Source organism: Thunnus albacares, chromosome 4 (assembly GCF_914725855.1).
Source record: "Thunnus albacares chromosome 4, fThuAlb1.1, whole genome shotgun sequence".
Classification (NCBI taxonomy): domain Eukaryota; kingdom Metazoa; phylum Chordata; class Actinopteri; order Scombriformes; family Scombridae; genus Thunnus; species Thunnus albacares.
This window is the reverse complement of record NC_058109.1, coordinates 25,201,829-25,222,687: the sequence shown is the minus strand read 5'-3', so window position 1 is coordinate 25,222,687 and position 20,859 is coordinate 25,201,829. Positions and strand designations below refer to the sequence as shown.

The following is a 20,859-nucleotide window of genomic DNA, read 5'->3' as shown; positions in this document are numbered from 1 at the left end:
ATGCTGCTCTTATCATATGTATATACTTTGTGTAGATTATTTAGGCATCAGTATTTAGTGCTCTCAATTCTTACATCCATGGACAATCATATACCTTACTACCATAGCAACATCCACTTGACTATTCTACTCTTTCTATTTATTCTATATTTTCTATTTATTCTAGTCTTTTCTATTTTTTTTTTTATATTTAAGTTAATTTATTTATTTAATTAGTGTATATATCTATCTATCTATGAAGCATCAGTGTGTAAACAGCATGTTACTGTTGTAGTTGATGGAGGTGGAGCTAGTTTAGTCTAGTGGTTTCCAACCTAGGGGTTGGGGCCCTCTAGAGGGTCACCAGATTAATCAGTGGGGTTGTGAGATGATTACTGGGAGAGGAAAGAAGAAAAAACTAAGTTCTGATACACAAATGTGTTCTCAGTTTTTGGACTTTAACCTTTGATTTTTGGTGAAATATTGGAACATTTGAACATTTATTGAAATGAAACCATGTGAGAAGTTTAGAGGGAAAAATCACTATTTGGTGGATCTGTTAACAAATCAGACATCTGAAATGTGTCCCTAACTACACACTGCTTTTTGTAAGATGTCAAAAGCCAAAAAGGTTGGAAACCATTGATTTCATCTTTAACAATGTGTTATATTTTCCATTGTGTCAAATCTTTATCTGAAAAGTAACTAAAGCTGTCAGATAAATGTAGTGGAGTAGAAAGTACAATATTTCCCACTGAAATGTAGTGGAGTTGAAGTATAAAGTAGCATAAAATGTAAATACTCAAGTAAAGTACAAGTACCTCAAAATTTTACTTAAGTACAGTACTTGAGTAAATGCACTTAGTTACTCTCCACCACGATAAATATGTTGATAATGAATGATTATGAATGAAAATACAGTATGAAGCTTGAGATACTACTGTTTATTTGTCAGATAGAAGTAGAAAACATCATAGAACACAAGATTCATGAATGTTTGTTTTTCTTTGTCCAAACCTTTACATTAGGAGTGCATAAAACATTTCATAAGAATGATATCTCTGGACACATCACTTTGAGCACTACAATTAATGCAGTAAGTAATTCATTCACATTTATATTTTTTATGCCTGTGTAAACTTGAGAAGCAGTCCTACATTATCACACAAAGCTCCCAAAGTACTAGGAACTCTTTGGAACAAGTTTCCAGAGGAATGAGGAAATCAGAGTGCTTATTATTACTTTGCTCTTTCTAAATAGCACATTTCCTAGGAAGTAAATATAGATAGTAGAAATGTAGTTATGATTATGAATAGATAGTGACACGTGCTTTAGGGTGCCCTGACATCATCCTGTAGGCCACGTGCACTGGTTCAGTCAGGTTAGCCTTAAATGTGTACACATGAGTCTTCCCACTGTTGGGGCTGACATTGTAGAAGCTCAGCCTGTGGGTCTTGAAGCTCAGCTTGATTTCTAGCCTGCGTGATACTGTGGTCCTCCTAAGCGGCACAGCATGACCCTGCTCGAAGGCTGTCAGCCGATTTTCGAACCACATCAGGCACCAGGAGCTCCGGCTGCTTTCCAGAGCAGATGGCAGACCGACACGCGCTAGCTTTCCACTGTAGCACACGCCGATGATCCACGGAGAGCCGTCAAGCTCCACCTCCCAGCAGTGATCGCCTTCATAGAAGCTCTGTGTGCTGAGGACCTGGAAGAAGCTGGTGAACCTCTGAGGACAGGATGGATATGGCTGTTTGGTAGTGCTGAAAGTCACTGTCTTCAAGTCCTGTGAGAGGATGAGATTGGGATGGGCTGTCTCTGGGTCAAAGGTCACCTCTGAAGGGTTAAGGGTGTTTCGGAGGGAACGCTGAATCTCTCCAAGTCTTTCCCTCAGCTCAGTGTTCATGTGTTCCAGCTTGGGACAGGCTCGAGCTGCGTTTAGTTTTGATTCCACTTGGTCTTCCGCTTCTTCCACGGGTTTTGCCATCAACTCCACAATGTGTGGTTGTAGACTTTGCAGCTCATCAGTAAACGCAGTCTCGTCTTCTTCAGTCAGAAGAGACTCAGCTCTGAGCACAGCCTGCCTCAGCTGCTTCGTCAGCTCAGAGGCTTGACTGACTCGGCTGTGTATACTGGCCTCACCTGGACTAAGCTCTCCTTCAATCAGCTGCATCACCTGCGCACTGTAGCTCTGTGATAAATCTCTTATCTGCCCTAAAAGTTTGGATGCTTTTTCTCTTTGCTGAGCATTAGCAGCAGTTACCTCAACTTCTAGTTCCCTCTCTTTCTTCAACACACCCTCTGCCATCTCCAACTTGAGGGTCAACTCTGTGATTTGAGAGGCCAGTCTGAATTTAGGTTCCTTCAGTTCCACCTTGCTTCTTCCACTGCCTTGTTCTTGATCCAAAGAGAAAGGGCTCTCTGTGGATCCACACCCAATTTGAAAGCCATCTCCCTTAGACCCTGGAGTCCCCTCCTGACTCGCTTGAGCCATTGCTATGTCATGTTGGTGTTTTATGTTTGATTCGTCCATAAAAGGAGTATCATCAGTCTCGATTACACGGCTGACGTCAGGAAGGTTCGCAGAGGGGTCGACTTTCCCAGCAGTGGCTTTGTAGGTCTCAATGATGCTGCACATTTTGAAGCTTTTCACGATGTCTTTGGTTCCCTGGTATTCTGTCTGGCACTCAGGGCAACTGTGTTGGTCGAGGCCTTCTCCCATAGTTTGAATGCAAGCAAAGCAGTAGATATGACCGCAGGGCAGAGAAACGGGCTCAGAGAAGAGATTCAAGCAGATGGGGCAGGTAAGCTCCAGAACCATGGCTTCTGGATGTTTCTTTACAGAGGGCTTTGTTTTAGTCTCACTCGCTGACATGATGACAGGCGCTGCAACAAACAGACAACTCAGGGTTAGACGTCAAAAAATAAATAATTTGTGTCCTTTCTATATTATGAGTTAATGCATATTACTTTGAATGGCATACATTTTGTAGATTTTAAAAGAGTATATAATGCCAGGATTTTAGAAAAATGGAGGTCATGAGTATCCTCTAATCAAGAATTCTCTTTTTTAGGTTTTTTCTTTTTTTTTTCAGTCAACTGTTTATTTATATATTATTATATATTATTTAAATTAGTCTGTGAATTTTATTTCCCAACATGAAAATCTGATCAAATCTTTTCTGTTGGACTAAAAGTAATGTGCATTAAATACACTGAGTCTAGGAGTGTCCTCTTTCTTGCAGTTGTAGGGGAAACTGGGGAGGTTACTCACATAACAATGCATGACTAAGCACAGTATGCACATGGAAGCCATACAGTACGCATGTCAAATCTGCATAAAATGAAATAAAATGAAAAAAGGTCAAAAAGTACAGCGGCTAGACCAAGGTTGGACGAAATTTTGGGTCCCGAAAATGTTTCCGGGTAGTCAACTGTGTTTACTTATCGTTAGTAAGTTTCGATTTCCAGCGAATAGCCAAATCCAAACTTTAATTTCCCTGAGTTTAATTAATCAAACTTGCCTTGTTAGTCAGATTCTGCCATCGATTTGATTTGAAATCATTTTAGATTTGTTTCCTTATAAAATGAATAGGCCTACATTATCATTCATAAACATGTGCGCATCATTCCATGCGCACCACGCAGAGTGCCATACAGGTGTTTACCTCTTTTACAAAAGACCAAATATAGATGCTCCGTCATTACTTTAAAAAGACAAAACATATTAGCCATGAAACACTTACCTGTTTACCAGTACTGCTTCGTGTCAAGTCTTCCTGTTCAGATAGAGTCAATAAAACGACTGACGTGGATATCACCGGTCCTGATCCCACAGCGTCTTTCATATGCAAACACCTTCTTATGCCCCACTGCAGCTCTGAGCCAATCGATCTTGAGCAACATTTCCCTGTATGAATTCACCTGTTTGTTTTTGCCAAAACATAAGTCACTCTACCTAATAAAGTAAGTGCCATGCCCTCAGATTTGGTATATATTAAGTAGCCAATGTTTTGTTAATTTTGAATGCGCAAGACACACATTATATTGTAAGAATTCAATAAATATTTAAATAAATAAAAACTTAAAAATTTAAACTTGAACTCTAAAGTATAAAAATGAAAAAGTGTATATTTAATACACTATTTTGACTATTTGCAAGTCATTTCACATAAAAAAAAACTGGAGGTCAAAGAAAAAGAGTCAAAGTTGCATTTTATTATTTATATTCATCTATATTTCTATACATTTGGTTTAAAAAGTAACAACAGTCTTCAGCTCCAATCAATCTTCACACAGTCCATCTTACACTTCCGATGATGAAATATATGCTATAATAATTACAGTGTCATTATGTTATAAAGGCACAGCGCCAGGCCTAAACCAGGCTCGAAATTTCCACCCAAGGTACGTTTACACATCTCTAGAACACAAGTCATTGTCAGCCTGACTCACCTCCCCCCATTCATAGAGTGTGCAAACATTTCTAAACTCTGTAGTGCAGTACGTGAAAGGAAGACTTGAAATGTGCATGTTGTAGCTTAACAATGATCATCATTTTTTCAGATCAACATGTTATTGCAGTCCTCCTGTATTAAACCAAAATAAAGCTGTTTTGCGACCTGCGGGCTGACTCGCAGTTATTGCACCTAAAAATCTAGCCTCCCATCCAGAGGCAGTAATTAGAGAACCGTCTTGTGTTTGACAAACAATCACTGACAACAGAATAATACTCAACATTTCTCACGATAAACTCCGGCTATCACATACTTATTAAGGTCAAACAGACTCTAAAATAACCCAAAGCATTTTAAATACATTCTCACACCATATTTGGTTGCTTGGTACATGTAGCTATAAAAACCCTCCCAACCACACTCAAATCCAAAGACATTGTCTGTTGTCAACAACACACAATCTCTCTCTCTCATCTCCACTAAATAAGGGATAACAGGTTTGTTTTGTAGCTGTGTGCCTGGTCACATCACTGCCATGAGCTTCAAGCTGCCCGCTGAAAAAAAATCCAGTTCAGTCACAGAAAACAGGCAACAGTTGTTAACACGGTTTTGGCATTTGCAGGATTTAGGCATTCACTTGAAAAAAAGGGCATCTGATAAAGCTCAAAGTCTATTTCTATACAAATTCATTTTTGGTCCAAGTTTTGAGCTGACATATGTGACACTGTTAAGAGTCACCATGCGGTTTTATATTTGGGAATGTCTATGCTACATACAATAACAAAAAACTGAAACAATATTTAACTTGAGAAAATCAAAGGCATATTTGTCCAGTTGTGTCATGTTCACTGTAGGATTTTCACATACAAACAGCAAAACAGCCAGTGTCACGGCACCAAAATTAAGTACTGCATAATGGTTTATATGCTTATTTTTGAACCGTAGAGTCCATGCATATCATGACTTAATTTGGCTCCATCTCTAAGTGCACTGCCAGGGACAGTTGCCTCTTTATGTTCCAGGTTTATTCAGTGGCTCATAAACAGGCACTACAGTTGGCAGGTCGATCAAAGGCAGTATTCAGGCAAGCTTGGAAAATGCTCTGAAATGCCTTTCTGGAAAAGGAGTAAAGAAAGACAGAATATGCACTAATGTGCCTGCCATAAAATGTGTGTGTGTGTGTGTGTGTATTTTGGTAGATGAGGATTGTGTGTCTACAATAGTGCATCCAGGTCCAGTTCTGGCAAAGGCTCCTTCCAATAGGAGAAACTGCTGTACTCAGGGCAGTCTAAAGCAGAGCATGTGCTGCCTTCCATAGAGTGCATGGGGAAGAAATGCTCCACCAACTCACTGAGATGGCTGTACCTGCAAAACACACATATACAAACACAAAAGGATTACACAAAGATGACTCTGAATTACATTCATTAACATAAACACAAAAGTGTCTGAATATGTGCTCATAAATAGTCAAGGGGTTGTACAAGTTAGTTCCTTGTTCCCAATAATCTACATTGTAAAAAGCTGCAAAAAGGTGAAATATGATTTTTATATTCTCTCCATCTACATGTTCTGTTGCACACTTACGAGGACTTGTTTCCTTTAGTCTTCTCTTGGATGAGCTCTCCTTTTGGGTTGACAGTAAATATCCTGGTGTCAGGAACACCAACCTGCTTATAGGCGTAAGCATCCTGCAAAAGTGAGGACAGTTAGTTACATAATAAAGTGACAGAGATTAACCTCAGTGTCACTTTAAACTTTGCAGTATCTATGTAGACTAGAGGGATTGTTTAGCCATCAAACACTAATCCATGAATCATTAACCAGTTTTTATTCTTTATCCACAAGCAAGCCCCTGACTTTACTTCTATTTCCTGCGGTGTATTACAGGATCAAATCATATCTATGTAAAAAAAAAATTAAAAGGACATGATGTGCTCCTTGCCAGTTTCCTGACAGACAAGACTTCTTATGATTATGCAAAAAAACTCAGGTTTGTGCTGGAGGCTATCACTGCCAAACATGGAACTAAGCACCTGGAAAACCTTGACTTAAAATAGCCATGTTGCTGAAGGCTATTGCTGTACTAAGAGCCAATCAGCAGTGCTGCTTACATTGGTCCTGTTGCCGAATGCTGCGTAGAACGGCTGTCTGTGGGGGTTGAACAAGTCCCTGATGTCACTGAGACAGGCAATTTTAAACACCTCCGGCTTCTTCTCAATCACCTCTCTGCACAAGTCAGGACAGACAGTTGATAGTTAAAAGGGAAATCTGCTCATGTTCATGATTTTGGTTCTTTGCATACTTTTAAAATATTTTCAATACAATGTAGTCGCTGAGTGTTAACGTGATTGATGACTCTTTGATGTAAAGGAGTGGCCACTAGAGGTCACCAGTATGTGACTGTTTTGCACATTGATTTTTGAATTTTAAGAACAATTTCTTACACACACAATATAGAGCTTATTGATGAAATATTTTACAGGCTGATCTAACTTGATCAGCTGTATATGTATTCTACAAACCCAATCTTAGAATAACTGAGTGAAGCCCCTAAACACAGATGAGACTTTGTGAAACCAATAGAGGTCATGTTTTACAATCAGAACAGAAATATGACGCTATCTGTAAAGACATTCAGTAGTAGTATTTGTTACCTGTGTAGTGCTGAAAAAAGGCTGCTGGGAGCCAGCAGTACAGGGCCTTTAGGAAGGACAGTGCCTTTATCATTGACCCACTGCAGGTAGTCCTTAGTGATGGCAGCCATACCTATAGCCCGGGCTGAACAATATAGGAACTTGTAACCATTTCTGCAAGGAAAGGGGCAACCATTTTAACATTTACATAGATTTATTAAAACAGAAAAACAAACATGTTGTCGTGTTTTAAGCTCCAGAATATTTTTTTAAATCAATGTCACACTATTGTGTTTCATGAGGTGGTAATACCATTATCACTATTGTTTGATGATTAACTAGGATTTTCATAACCTCTTGATCAAAACATGCCATAAACCTTCCCCCTCAATAATTTACTGCTGGCAAAAACCTTTCTGACTTTATTTTAGGTCAGACTGAATTCTCCATTGCTACAAATGTTATGGGTCAAGTGTTAAGGAAGTAAAATAACTGTATCTATATTGTTTCAGACATTTTATTACATATAAAATTACACGTTTAAATTTGGACTAAATGTACTCCATTCTCCATCTCTGGATTTATGTAGCAACAGATTAGCACTTCAAATAGAGTTCAATCTTTTCTCAATTTTTTTTTTTTTAAAAACAGCTGCAGTTGCAAGCACAATAAAGTGAATAATGTGAAAATGGGGACAAAACAGAAACATCTGGAAAAGCAGATTTCACAGTCAGCTGCAACTAGAATGACATCAGTATGAAGTCATCAGCAGGACATTAATTATATCTGTTTTTGCTTGTTCGGGTTTGAGTAGTGCGTGTGAAAGCTCAGTATAAGAGAAATAGGAAGAACACATAATAATTAGACTGTTTTTGCTGTTTTACAGTGATCCTTTTCTATTTGACTAGTGATAATATTTCAAAAAAGTATTTTCACCTACTGGTGTATTTTGTGGTAGAGTTTGGCAATGCCTTTGTGTGTCCAGTCTTTGCCAAACTGAGGTAGAATATGACCCAGAGCATCAGACCTGCAGGAGACAGAAAAGTGAGGACAACTCATGATACTTTCACAATGCGAGTTCATACATGCACATTTACAATTTGAACACCACAAAGCTGACAACAAATGGTAAATTAACTGCATTTATATAGCACTTTTCTAGTCTTCTGACCACTCTACATGCTCACTACATGCCAACATTCACCCATTCACACACACATTCATACACTGATGGCAGATGCTGCCATGAAAGGTGCCGACCTGCTCATCAGGAGCAATACAACGCTTCCTGTCCAAAGTGCCCCACAATGTTTCTATGCTCACCCATTCACACACACACAATTTGGGGTTCAGTATCTTGCCCAAGGACACTTCGACATGCGGACTGGAGGAGCCGGGGATCGAACCACTGACCTTCTGATTAGTGGACGACCCGTTCTACCTCCTGAGCCACAGCTGCCCCAATTCACTACAGAACAACAAGGTTCTGTAATGAATCTTTCCAGGGAATTACAAAGTGTCTATGAACTTGTATACAAAGGTAACTGTCTATTGGACTATGACTACACAACAGTTTGCAAGGAAACATAGTTGTTGTTACTTAGTGATGGTGCCGTCTATGTCTGATATGATGACGCGGTCGTCCCAGTTCCACAGATAGATGGCGGCCTCACAGCGACAGGTGCCCTGGTATTGAGTTGTCACACTGAACACCACCTTGTTGGCTCCGTCACGCAGGTTTAGGTGCTCCTGGTTGTGGGAGAGGACAGTTAAGAGACAATACCACAAAGAAATTGTTCTTCCTCTAGATAGCAAAGTAAAATTTCTTTTGTGTGGTTGTATGAAAGTGTGTGTATCTCTTACTATTTGTTTAGAGGTCAGACGAAGTGATTTGCGGTACATCTGGCTGATACATTGAGTGGCGTTGAGGGTTTCTGTTGATAGGCTGGAAGGAAGGATGGCTTTTCGGCCGAGACCTGCCGCCTCATCACTGTCGATATCATCCAGTGTCGCTCTGGGGAAACAACACACATGCATTAACACTTGCTGTGTGTGTGTGTGTATGTGTGTGTATGAATTACGTTTCTCTGTCATAGTGTATGAATTTGTTAATGATTAAGCAACATTGATAAATAAGATGATTAAGCGATTTCTGACACTGTAAATTGGTAGTGTCATGTTTCTGCCATGGATATCTTAAACTTTACCACTGTCAAACACTGACTTAGCCACTCCTGGCTTGTCATTATTATGAGAAGGCGAACAACCACTTTTAGTGTCATAAAAATTATTTTTCCGAACATCATGTATTATCTCACTAAATTACTAAATCGTTGTCATGGATAAAGCTTTGGCACCCTCTGGTGGTGCAAAGGTAAAGTGCATAATGTTTCAATAAATTAAAATTTTAAAAAATTATATCATCCCAGCTCTTGTGTTTAGGCGCCTATGTAAGAACACTATGTAGATTCATAGAGGGAGAGGGTCCCTCTGTAGATGACAAGTGCATCCTCAAAAATGTAACTACATAACTACAACTAGGTGCCATTCGAGGTACACTGAGTAAAACATTTGTCTACTTTGGCTTCTACGTGTTTTCTCCTTACCGTTTCCTCTCTTAGTAGTGTTGTAGTGTCACTAAATAATTCTTAAAATGTAAACAAATTTAGCAAAGTTCTACATTTGAAATCCTGATGAAATGGATGGAAATGGACATGGAAAAAAGACATAATAGCCACTTTCAAAATATACAATCCCCTTCTGTAGCTGCTTGTGGCTACAGTATATGTACCTGTTTTTTTTTTTTTATCCTTTTTACATCTGCCTATGAGCTATAGACAAAAGACTACAAAATTAAATAATGATGAATAGTACATATGGGCAGTCCAGTATTAATCTTTTCAGCAGTTTGAGAACAATCAAACACAAGAAAGCAGTGAAACAGCTGTGGATCAGCAGGACATTCGCCAGATTCCAAATGAGTCACAGCGTGTAAGGTTTTATAAGGCTTATTAACTTGTGTTAGATCATTTCTTAGTGAGGTGACTTACTTCACTGAGGCAGGAATATGGGCCAGTGGCTCCTCTTGCTCTTCCTTTGAATTCTTTTGCTGAAAAACAATGAGAATACATTATCACATTTTAACCAAAAACATTGTTCAAGTGGCAATGGTGGTTTCTACCATTAGTTCATAAACAACCAGTTACTTCTGACCTAATTCCTAAATTGCTTAGATCTCTCCTTCCCTTATTCCTCTTATGTCTTTCAAACCAGCCAAACAAGGCCACACACATAAAAACCTGTTGAGCATAATGGATGGATTATGGCGCTTGATTATTACAGATGCAAACATTTAACTTTTCACTTTTTGCTGGCACGAACATAATGACAAACCATTAGCAGGAGTTGCTTAGTATCTACCTGGTTGTAGTCCATGTCTCTTCTCCTCCAGGAGAACCACCAGCGACCAGACTTTTTGTGCATCTTGTCTTTCACCAGCCTCTCTACGGTGCTCTATATGACACAACAAAAACAGAATACAGAAGATACTTTAGCCCTGTTATCATATTCAATAACTAACTAAGGCAGTAAAAATGGTCAACATTATTAGGATATAGTGAACAAACAATAAAATACCTTGGGTAGATTTTTCTGGAAAGTTGTCATTGACAGCACCATTGGAGCAGCCACTGCCCAGTTATAATAGCTGTGAAAAAAGAAGCCAGGCAATGAACAATCATGCACATAAACTCACTGAGAATGAACGTTGGAGCAACTTCATGAAACATAACTAATAAATAAAAACATTGAAACTACACAATAATTGTGCTATAAATTGCAATTTTGTAAATTATTATAAAAGAATCTTACTTGGAGTTAATGCAGATGACGAGGCTCGGATCCTCAATGATTCCTGGATTGTTGGCAAAATCCTGGTATGTCACAATGTGTTCCATAAACTTTTCTGGACAAACAGCAAAAGACTGATTTAACTCCACTGGGAGAACTTGTCCATATTTCCTTATGCTACACTCTCAATGACCCTTACCTTTAGTTATTTGGCTGGTGTCACCCTCTTGTCCGCAGAGGGACATGCTGACGTCCATATTGTAGGAGGTGGAATCTGACAGGTACTCTGTACCGCTGTCCATGGCCCCGCTGCCCACAGACTGTGGTGACTGGCTCCCCGAGCAGGAGCCCAGCTCTGCCCCATGTTGAGACACTCCTTCTGTCTCACTACAGGGACACCAGACACTTGAAGTCATTAAACTTCAAATTTTCCCCATTAAAGGGCAACACTTGCTAGTTATGGCAACAGCACGATTATTGGATTGTTTTAATAGAAATCAATTGCTGTGGAAATGTGGGAACTGAATAGGTCTTTCAATTCATTTATCTGTAAGTGTTGAAAAACCACACACACATTTTGGTTTGTCATTTTTACAATGTGAATTTTGTGAAGAATATCCATTATGCGTCTTCTTACCTCTTGGGGAAGTAGAGTGCCGCCACCTCAGGGTTCAGAGAAGTCAGATCATCCAAGTAAATATCTGTTGGTCCCAGATGGTGATTACGTTTACCTGTGACAGAACGACACATGAACTGGTGAGCAAGTGGCACTTAAATGACTTAATCACACCTACAGTCTGCAGACACAATTAAATAAAAAATAAACACCTAATTGATAACGGGAGAAATACTTCACCTTTCTTCTCCGAAGAGTTTGCTAACCCCTCTGCAACAGCCCAGTTGGCCCCATCAGCTTTTGGTGCAGTCTTATTGGTCAGTGAACCTCCCACTGACCCATCAGTTACTCCAGGTCCACTATCCTCCTCCCCTCCCTCAGCACCAGGATCTATCCCACTATCCCCCTCATTGACAGGGGCACTCCTGGTGGACCCCTGTTGACTTTGCTCAAATAAAGCACCTTGCCTCTGTAGATTTGATGATTCTGTACATGCTATGTTCTCGTCTGCTTGGACCACGCAGTCTTTACTTTCTTTAATGGGTTGTTTTTGCGCGTTTTCTGGTTTGGTCACACTGACTCCACTATTTTTGCCCCCAAGGCTAATTGTATCAGCCACAGTGCTAACATGCTCAACACTGACTGTACTTACATTGCTGGCAAGGGACTCACTACCATTAATTAGACTAACTGAATAAGAAAATGAGTCTCTGTTCTCCTTCTGCCCCTTTGTGGATTCTTGTGTCTGAGTTGAGTCCATACTAGTCTTCCCTGATGATGCATGAGACTCAGAGAGGTCACTGGGAGTGGAATTGGCAATGCAAAGGTCTTTTTCTGAGGATAAAGGCATGGCTTGCATGGAGTGGCTACCTAGGTCTAGGGAATGAGTCCTGGGTTGTGGTCTGACCACTGTTACACTGCCCATTCTGCCACAGCTGATCACAGGCTCAAAGCCCATGTCAAAGGAGTCCTGTCGCTCAATGGTGCGGAAATGAGAATTGTCAGAGGGGGAGATGCGCTGCAACTCCACTGGTGTCCTCTCCGATTGACACAGCTGTGAGGGGGACGACAGAGAGAGCAATTTGAGAGAGTGTGTCAGCATGATAATTCTAAATCTAGAGCATTACCACAGCGCAGGTAGGCTGTAAAAGCACATCTACATCAGTGTGTGTGTGTATGTGTGTCTTGCCATACCATGGGAAAACCTCCCCAGTTCCACTCCATCTGAGGCCGAGAGGACTCTTGGGGTTTAACCAGAAGCTCAGAGTCGCTCTTAGGAGAGGAAGGCCGACTAAAGAACACACTGCTGAATGGTGCGAGATAAACAGAAAAACATATGTTAATGCATGGATTAAAAGGACAAAAAACACGTAATAAATCATTATAATTATTTCTATCAACAGGCAATGATCCAAACTGCCCCAGTAAAGCTGCTCAATACAAACAAATACATATATCAATTAACTTGTTATAAAGATGAACCCTCCTCACCTTTCCGAGGGTGACTGCTCTCCGTCTGAGTGTGGATGAGTGTCTCTGCTTTGCGGGGACCCCAGCTCCTCATTCGGCTCCTCAGACAGCGAGAAGTACACTGATTTACTTTAACAAACACACAAGAAGATATTTATTAACCACTGTGTTACCTTTGAACGTGTGAAGACACTTTCCACTGATATTAAAGCTTCACTAAACAACATTTTTAATATGAACATTGAACAAAAGGACTCCCTGTGAACGGCTGCTCTTATTGACAATCCCACTGAGAATCAACATCACAGTTTGTAGCTCTGCGCAGTTTCTAGCCACTTTGAACTGAAATGCATTACTCTCATTTTTATTAAAGGAATCACTCTGAGGGTGTGAAAAGACAATGTAGTAAAATGTGTGTGTTGGCTAGTTAGTGCTGGTCATTAAAACCATAAGATCATTACTAACAACAAATTTGCATCAACAGAGAGAATACTGGACAACCACTGCAGAGGGAGAGGGCAGGAATGGGCAAGTTCTGTTGACTTTAGCATGAATGCATCAGTGGTTGTTGACAGTAAAAGTAGGTGTTTAGGACCAAGCTGATAAGATACATGAAATAAGGTAGGCATAAGGTACGTTTACCATTTAGAAACTGAAATTAGTTCTTTAGTCCTTGAATACGTGGACAAATCAAGACCCCTTTTCCAACAATTTTGCCTTCTTCTCAAGAGACGTTTTAGAAATAATCATAGATTAAGAAGAACCTCTCTTATCCTCAGTGGTATCGGTTTTATTCACTGACCTGAGATGCAATGGTGTGACAGACTCCTCTTTAGCAGGACTCTCCTGCCCGGTCTGATCACTTTCTCTCTCCCACTCCTTCTCTCTTCCTCTCTCATCCGACGAGGAGCTGGCCTCTTCTCTCAGGTGAGTGTCCGAACGCATGCGTTTGCGGCGGCGTTTCTTCCTGCGGGCGCCAGACCCAGTGATGGAGGATCCCTCGAGAGACTCCTCCATGTCTTCAGGGACCTCAAGTGGAATCGGGGATGTGCACAGATGTGCTGGGACTTGGGACTGTGGGGAATAAAAAGAAAAAAATGTGAAGGGATGAAGCAAAAATGCCTAACCAAGGCTGGTTTACCATAATTGACCATTTATAGAGCCAAAGTCAATGGATCTTAAAATGTTAGTGAACTTACCTCCATGTTTTCATTTTCTTCCACAAAAAAAGCTTCTCCATTATCCCCTAGTTTCATGTGCAGGTCCACTGATTCTCCATTTATCTCAATGTCCACCTAAAACACAGCGGCGATGAATATGGGTGTCAAGGGATGACGAACAACAAACAAAGAGGCTGTATAGCATCAGAGAGAATATTGATGTGAAAAGCGAGATAGAGAAAGGACTCACAACTTTCTCTTTGGAGCGCAGCACGCCCAGCTTGCCAAAGCGGACATGAAAGGGGGAACACTGGAACGATCCATCAGGCTGTCGCACCACAATGACATCGATCCCTCCGGTGAGAGTGGCGGGGTTAAGGCCACGATACAGCTCCTTCACCGTCACAAACACTGTCTCCGCCAACTGGCCAACAATATTCATGGTTTGGGACTGGAAACAAAAAACAAGAAGTGAGAAAAGTGAGGTAAAAAAGGATGACACAGACAATAAAATCTGTCTGCGTTCAGTGTTTTCTGTGGTCTACGGTTTGATACTTCATCATTTTTTTCACAATTTCAGCAGCACTCACTAAAATTGTCATCCATTTATAGGACATAAAAGCCAATATTACAGAATCATTACATCTCATTACAACAATATTCTAATTAACCAAACAAAAAAGCAGATTATATTCAAGATAGCGTATTAAACATGTACTAAATTCACTAAATGTTCTATATGCTTAACATAGCACATCAGTAAAAGAAAGTTACTGTATGATATAACCCACTTCATATAAAACAGAAGTAAATAATAAAGTTTTAGGCCAAGGAACCTAATATATTTCAACTAAAATAAGCTACAAACAGAGGGCCGTCTCTTGTAAGGTGAGTTACTTGTAATGCTTTGACTAAACTATATCGACCTTTGGAAAAAGGTCTTGTTCATGAGTAATGGGTTAAAGGGCAACAGCTGGGAGAGAAAAGGAAATATATGCAAGACACTTATCTAGATGTTTGTCAATCTAAGATAAGTCCTTTTCTTGACTCATGGTGACTGTGTAAAAAGGTTCATTAGGTGGAGTTTCAACATAGATAGACACTAGTGAAAAGTGTGGACACACTCTAGCTAATTTCAAAAAGATAGTTAATGATCAGTGAGGTCAAAATAAGAGTCAACTCAATTATTCCCATTATGGATCCTTTTCTCCTCAGCAGGCCAGAACATGCCCAACAAGTGACTCCAAAAAGCCAAAACCTTTGCCAAAGGCTACTGAAAACGCCCCATTTGGCCAAGTTTGTACCTGCATCAACATTGCTAGACTGCTGTCAAAATAGCCTTTGTAAGCTACCACAGGTGACCTTAGGAGCAGTGACCTATTACTTGGTAATATACTATACTATACTAATAAAAATTCAAAATCTGCCTCTGAAGTTAATATTTTCATTCCGCAACAAAAAAACTACAAACTGGAGGCCAGTGGAGGCGACACTGGAATTTTCAATTTCATGCTTAAACAAAGCTAATAAAATGCAGAATGTTGAAAACCAAAGTAACCAAATTGATCACAACAGATGAGAAATGTCAGGATCTGTTAAACTCAACTGAGCCTCAGAATTTCCTCAAAAAAGGGATTTTTTCCTGAAACTTAACAAGAACACCAATAAGCTAATTTAGAGAGGGAATTTGATCATCATCATAAATCCACATTTATATTCCCGCGAGAGAGAAACAGACAACCATCGAGGTGAACTTGGTTGGGTGCTGAAAACATAAAGAATGAATCAAACCTCTTCTTAGCATTATCTGTCAAAGTCCTGCATTACCAATCTCATGTCTTACCCACATTGAAGGATGCAGATGTCCCTTCTCAACCAGGCTGTGTTCCCTTGACCTTCCTTCTGCCATACAGCACTTTTATAAAGGCTTTATCCGCCACAGAAACTCGGGAACTGTCTCAAGAAACTTTATCTCCATTTCCACCAAAGGAACCTGTCGCCTCCATCCCCCAGAAATGCTTGGCTACGTCTCAAGGCTTAGACCACTTAACCCCCACATGTCTCTATGCGGATGTCATGCTACATTTTTAAAAAATTTGATAACTGAGATGTAGCTACAAAAGTTTGTGCGGTGGATTATCCTTGCTGCCAAGCTAAATTAGACTTTCCACTTGATTAGTGGTCATCAGAGATGACAGTGTTCTAGTCCTCTCTGTCCTAAGCTAAGAGGCAAAATACAGCAATCTATGAGAGAGTCCTGGTATATTCAGTCAAACACTAATGCTTCCTCTATCTCACACAATTTCACAAGCACACACTACACATACACACCCTGCTGTTACACTGAATTCATACTTCCCCACTTGCGCTGCACATGACAGCCAGACCAGCAGTTTCTGAAAGGCTTGGACAGGCTATTCAAACACGCTTGGCATGAAAACGCACACACACAAACTGATCGACCAGACAGTTTCTGGGCTTGACCACAGCTCTCTGGGCCATCAGAGATGAGGGGACTCTCCAGCAGTCATGCTCTACCAACAGTGGAAAATCCTTCAAATGGCTCAGCCAACTTGGGAGGAACTCAAGCAAATAACTTGCAAATTTGAAGGGATATTGCTGCCTGTGTTGCCTATGGAGGAAGACAAGACAAAGAGGTAGGCCTATGTGGGAAGAGCAATGTCTAACAAATGTACTGTAGCTGACTAGCCTCGCTGTGTAGTCAAAAAGAAAGAAAGAAAAAAAAAAAACAACCTCCACTCTAGCCTATCATGTGACTGATCCAACGAGTTACCTCTTTCTGTGCCCACTCAGGCCCATTTCTGACTGTATTTAATTTGAGTGATACTTGTCTGAAACTGCTGGGTCAGCTGCATTTAGGAAACCGAAAGAACAAAAGCCCTCAGTAGACAATGGTAGTGAGAGCAGACAAAATGTGGGCCAGTAGAGGGATGACAGAAGGGAAAAATGAAAGGTTAATAGCAATAAACGAGGATCAAAGGTTTTATCTGTAGCAGCATGCCGTTACTGATTTGCACATTCCTGTAATCAATCAACAGTGTAGACTGACATAATTCCAAGCTTCATGGTCTTTAAGCTCACTTGTCCTCATTGAAGGATTCAAACTAATGACATTGACATAAAAGCTGCAACTAATGATTTATTTTTATTGCCAGTTAATGGGTTTTTTCAGTAAATCATATGATCATTTAGTCCATGTAAAAGGGAAAAAAAGGTGAAAGCCCACATCTTCTTGTTTTGTCTGATCAACATATGATGTTCAATTTAAAATGATATCAAATGGAGAAAAAGTGGGAATTATCACATTAATATAGCTTGTGACTGCAAATATTTGACAATTGTGCTTGATTAAATGACTGAAATTATTAATCAATTATTAAAAATTTCTGCTGCTTAATTTTCTGTAGATCATTTAATAGATTAATTAATTAATTGTTATAGCACTAATCATTTACACACTATGTCATATGTGCCTGTAAGCTACCGGTTTCCCAATGCTCAGCAACATCAAGTTAATGGAGACAATAGTCTTGGCTTTTACTGAACTCTGCCTTCAAGCTGACAGACAGTATTGCGTCAGACTGTATGATTCATCATCATCATCATCATCAGACTGAGACAGACAGACAGGCATTCCCTCCGGGTGAAAGAGAAATTACAGGGATTAAAGAAAGAAAAGATTTGTGAACCTGAAATGTTGACTAGGAGGAAATGTGTACAATGTAATGAGTTAAGTATTTTTTTAATTTAAAACTGCTCTGTGCCTGAAATCAGACATGGTGCGTGACAACTTTAAGCCGAGGAAATCAGATCAGGTCGTAACTAGTCAACGCATTGAATGAAACAGCAAATTTCACCGCGATTTCTGATAAAATCAAAAGATTTTATAGACGGTGTTAATCGACACAGCTGGCATGATAAGTACAAGTTACATGCGTGTTGCTACATACTGATCCGCATATAGCTGGAGTCAAATTACAAACTCTTATCGACTTCCGCAGCGTTTTAACTTCTACAGTGTCACCCTCCGACGCTTCAGACACTAGCAAAGAAACGAGTTAGCTATTCCGTTAATTCAGACTCTCAACTAGAGAGAACAACAACTAGAGAGACGTCCCACAGCTAAAACAACAGGAGCTAAACTTCATTAGGAATAAGCTTTGTTTGACACAGAGTAACGTACAGTGCTGAAACATCTTCACGACTGTTACGACACAAATATCTGTAAATTGCAGGTCAAAATAATCATCTTTAAACGCTGCGATCGCTAGCTCTGACCCCTTAATAGCTTCAGCAACAGCTGGATATGTTATTAACATGACTTTATTCTTTATAGGTTGGTGATAGAAGTATAGAGAGGAGCTTACCGTTCGGGTCGCTTTTCACACTCACAGAACATCATACAAAACAGTGCAACTCATCCATGTTTCCTAGCGTGGTGCGCCTGCGCGAAACATAAATCGATCACTAGATTAGCCAATGAGAAAACTGGAAAAGAGAAGAAGACCCGCCTCTAACGTTAATTTGTAAACAAAGCGTGAAATGATGCATGAAGTCTTTTGTTTTAATTTGACAAACATAAAACTAAGAACTTATAGGTATTAATAATAGTCAATAAAACTATAAATCCCTTAATATACTGTAGCTTTCTCGCAAATGTCGGTTTTGGCTGTCGATTGACACAGAGCATGTTAGTTCAACTCAAACCAAACAGTTGAATCTATGTACTTTATACAAACAAGGAAACACAACACTCAAAGTATACTGTACATATTTAAAGACTTGACAGCATATCCAGCATGTTGCTGTGTCAATGTTAATCACGCTCAGATAAAATGATTTCACAGTACTCTTAAGGAAATGATTTAAAACATGGGTACATGAGAGAGACTGGGAAGCAATAAGTGATAAAAGTAGACACGTTTAATTCCCCATGGATCAATAGAAAATGCATGGTGTGTATATAAATTTGGGTCACATGAAGATGGTTCATAATAGTGCCACTGTACTGAAGTTTCACTGCATTAACTACTCCACCACACAAACAGGCTCAAAGCTCTACTCCAGTGATTACAGCACCAAATAAATGTACTTGGCAGCTGACATAAATAGGCCGGGTTTTGACAAGATTCCACTGAAAATTACATGTCTCACAAAGTTATATGTGATATGATTTGGTGTTTTGGTTGCTAGTAATATTTAGATTTTTGTTATAGCTACACATTATTGCAAATGATATATCCTAACAGTAGTTCTACTTTGTGCAGTTTTACTACAACTTACAAGTTGTAGTAAGTTTTTGCCTGTGATCAGAAGCTGTTTGGATACTGTAATGGCAAAGTAACAACCACATTAAGCTTTCTAGCATAGCTTAACTCTGTGAGCAACTTGTGGAATAAATTACAGATGTTATAACTAAGGCTATCGTTTTGTTTCTGAGACACTAACCACAGTGAAATATTTATCTGTGTTTGAGTATGTGATGAACTCCAAACATAATTTGCTAACCCACCGTGTCCTTTCCTCAGTTTCACAGCTCTGCCATATTTTTTTGTCCTCATCTCCACTCCCTGAAGAGTGTTTGAGTGTTTCAAAATAGTAACTGGTTTGGTCCAGCAGAGGGCATCGCTGCATCTGCACAGAGCCTCATTAAACAGAGATACCTCCTTGCTTTGCCTGCGTGCTTCCCCTCATGCTTGGTATCAATCTCTCCATGGTTTGATCTCAATAAATGAAACATGTCACTACTTTGACTTTTTACTGTGAATATTTGAATGTGCATAACCTCAGTCCTCCCACAAATGACAACAGATGACTCACTTTGTTGGTAATAAAGTGAAGAGATTTTTTAGATTTTCCTAAAATGGTCATTTTACAATAATAAAAAAAAAGACACATTGATATTTCTGATCCATTATAACCATGTATTGGACAAAGTGTGGAAAGGGCTGTGGCTGCAAGAAATTTGGGTTATTTGCATTTAAAGATATCCAATCCAACAGACATAAAGTACTATTACTACACCACACATTATGCACCAATTAAGGAGAGGAAGATACATATTTTTTTGGAAATCTTTGTACATGTTAGTACATATGGGTGTTGTAAATTCACAATAATAAAAATAGATAAATAAAATAAATAACCCATAATAATAATAATAAACACAAATAAATACATATTGAACAATAAATACAATTATAATAGAATAGTAAGAGAACAATACATAAAATAAATAAGAACACTGGCTTTCAGTGGGAACATCAATGGTTCTGATATGAGCCCAAAGGAGATCCCACACATACTTTCATATAATGTTTTATGTGAGGAGCTTTAACTGATTTCCAGTGTCTTAAAATAAGCCTGGAAGCTGTGACGAAGCCAACCGTTACAACTGAGAAAACTCACTTTGACACATTTGGCATTTGAGATCTCTCCCCCAACAGACACAAGCTGAGGAGTCAAAGGATTTATTAGACCAGACCATTCACTTACAACTCCTACAACTTTTTCTGACCACTGTGCACTCCCAAAATATACAATACAGAAATGTTCCAATAACTGCACTTCCAGCACAGATTATCCATCATTATTTTCATTCTATATAATCTTAATGGAGAGGAAGATATCAAGATATTGTGGAAGATACATGAAGGTCTTCAAGACATCAG

At 39.5% G+C, this 20,859-nt stretch overlaps 2 protein-coding genes across 5 annotated transcripts; both read right to left on the bottom strand.

Annotated features, from left to right (window-relative positions):
* Window positions 1-908: 908 nt before the first annotated feature.
* On the bottom strand, window positions 909-3,843 carry trim107 (tripartite motif containing 107). 2 transcript variants are annotated; one of them, XM_044349302.1, is made up of 2 exons: window positions 3,726-3,843; window positions 909-2,865 (listed from the first exon to the last, which is right to left on the bottom strand). In XM_044349302.1, exon 2 carries the CDS (start codon window positions 2,852-2,854, stop codon window positions 1,286-1,288), a length of 1,569 nt encoding a protein of 522 aa, XP_044205237.1. In that variant the 5' UTR covers window positions 2,855-2,865; window positions 3,726-3,843; the 3' UTR covers window positions 909-1,285. The 2 variants fall into 2 exon arrangements, with proteins under 2 accessions (XP_044205237.1, XP_044205238.1); XM_044349303.1 differs by lacking the exon at window positions 3,726-3,843 and adding an exon at window positions 3,254-3,415.
* Window positions 3,844-4,177: 334 nt separating this feature from the next.
* On the bottom strand, window positions 4,178-19,749 carry LOC122981025 (phosphatidate phosphatase LPIN2-like). 3 transcript variants are annotated; one of them, XM_044349512.1, is made up of 20 exons: window positions 19,701-19,749; window positions 14,418-14,618; window positions 14,207-14,302; window positions 13,810-14,081; window positions 13,029-13,136; window positions 12,732-12,843; window positions 11,778-12,591; window positions 11,559-11,652; window positions 11,121-11,308; window positions 10,943-11,036; window positions 10,709-10,778; window positions 10,493-10,585; window positions 10,123-10,181; window positions 8,936-9,086; window positions 8,673-8,821; window positions 8,013-8,099; window positions 7,094-7,246; window positions 6,551-6,665; window positions 6,024-6,127; window positions 4,178-5,801 (listed from the first exon to the last, which is right to left on the bottom strand). In XM_044349512.1, the coding sequence occupies exons 2-20, from the start codon at window positions 14,607-14,609 to the stop codon at window positions 5,651-5,653; spliced, it is 3,102 nt and encodes a 1,033-aa protein (XP_044205447.1). In that variant the 5' UTR covers window positions 14,610-14,618; window positions 19,701-19,749; the 3' UTR covers window positions 4,178-5,650. The 3 variants fall into 3 exon arrangements, with proteins under 3 accessions (XP_044205447.1, XP_044205446.1, XP_044205448.1); XM_044349511.1 differs by lacking the exon at window positions 19,701-19,749 and adding an exon at window positions 18,556-18,652; XM_044349513.1 differs by lacking the exon at window positions 19,701-19,749 and adding an exon at window positions 18,556-18,652 and having other exon boundaries at window positions 12,732-12,840.
* Window positions 19,750-20,859: the final 1,110 nt, after the last annotated feature.

Excerpts from the sequence above, each read along its gene's own strand:
- trim107 (XM_044349302.1), bottom strand. The coding sequence starts at position 2,854 with ATGTCAGCGAGTGAGACTAAAACAAAGCCCTCTGTAAAGAAACATCCA.
- LOC122981025 (XM_044349512.1), bottom strand. The coding sequence starts at position 14,609 with ATGAATATTGTTGGCCAGTTGGCGGAGACAGTGTTTGTGACGGTGAAG. Across the intron at positions 11,037-11,120 it reads CACCAGCCAAATAACTAAAG|AAAAGTTTATGGAACACATT; the intron begins GTAAGGGTCATT and ends CTGTTTGTCCAG. Across the intron at positions 5,802-6,023 it reads ACTAAAGGAAACAAGTCCTC|GTACAGCCATCTCAGTGAGT; the intron begins GTAAGTGTGCAA and ends TGTGTTTTGCAG.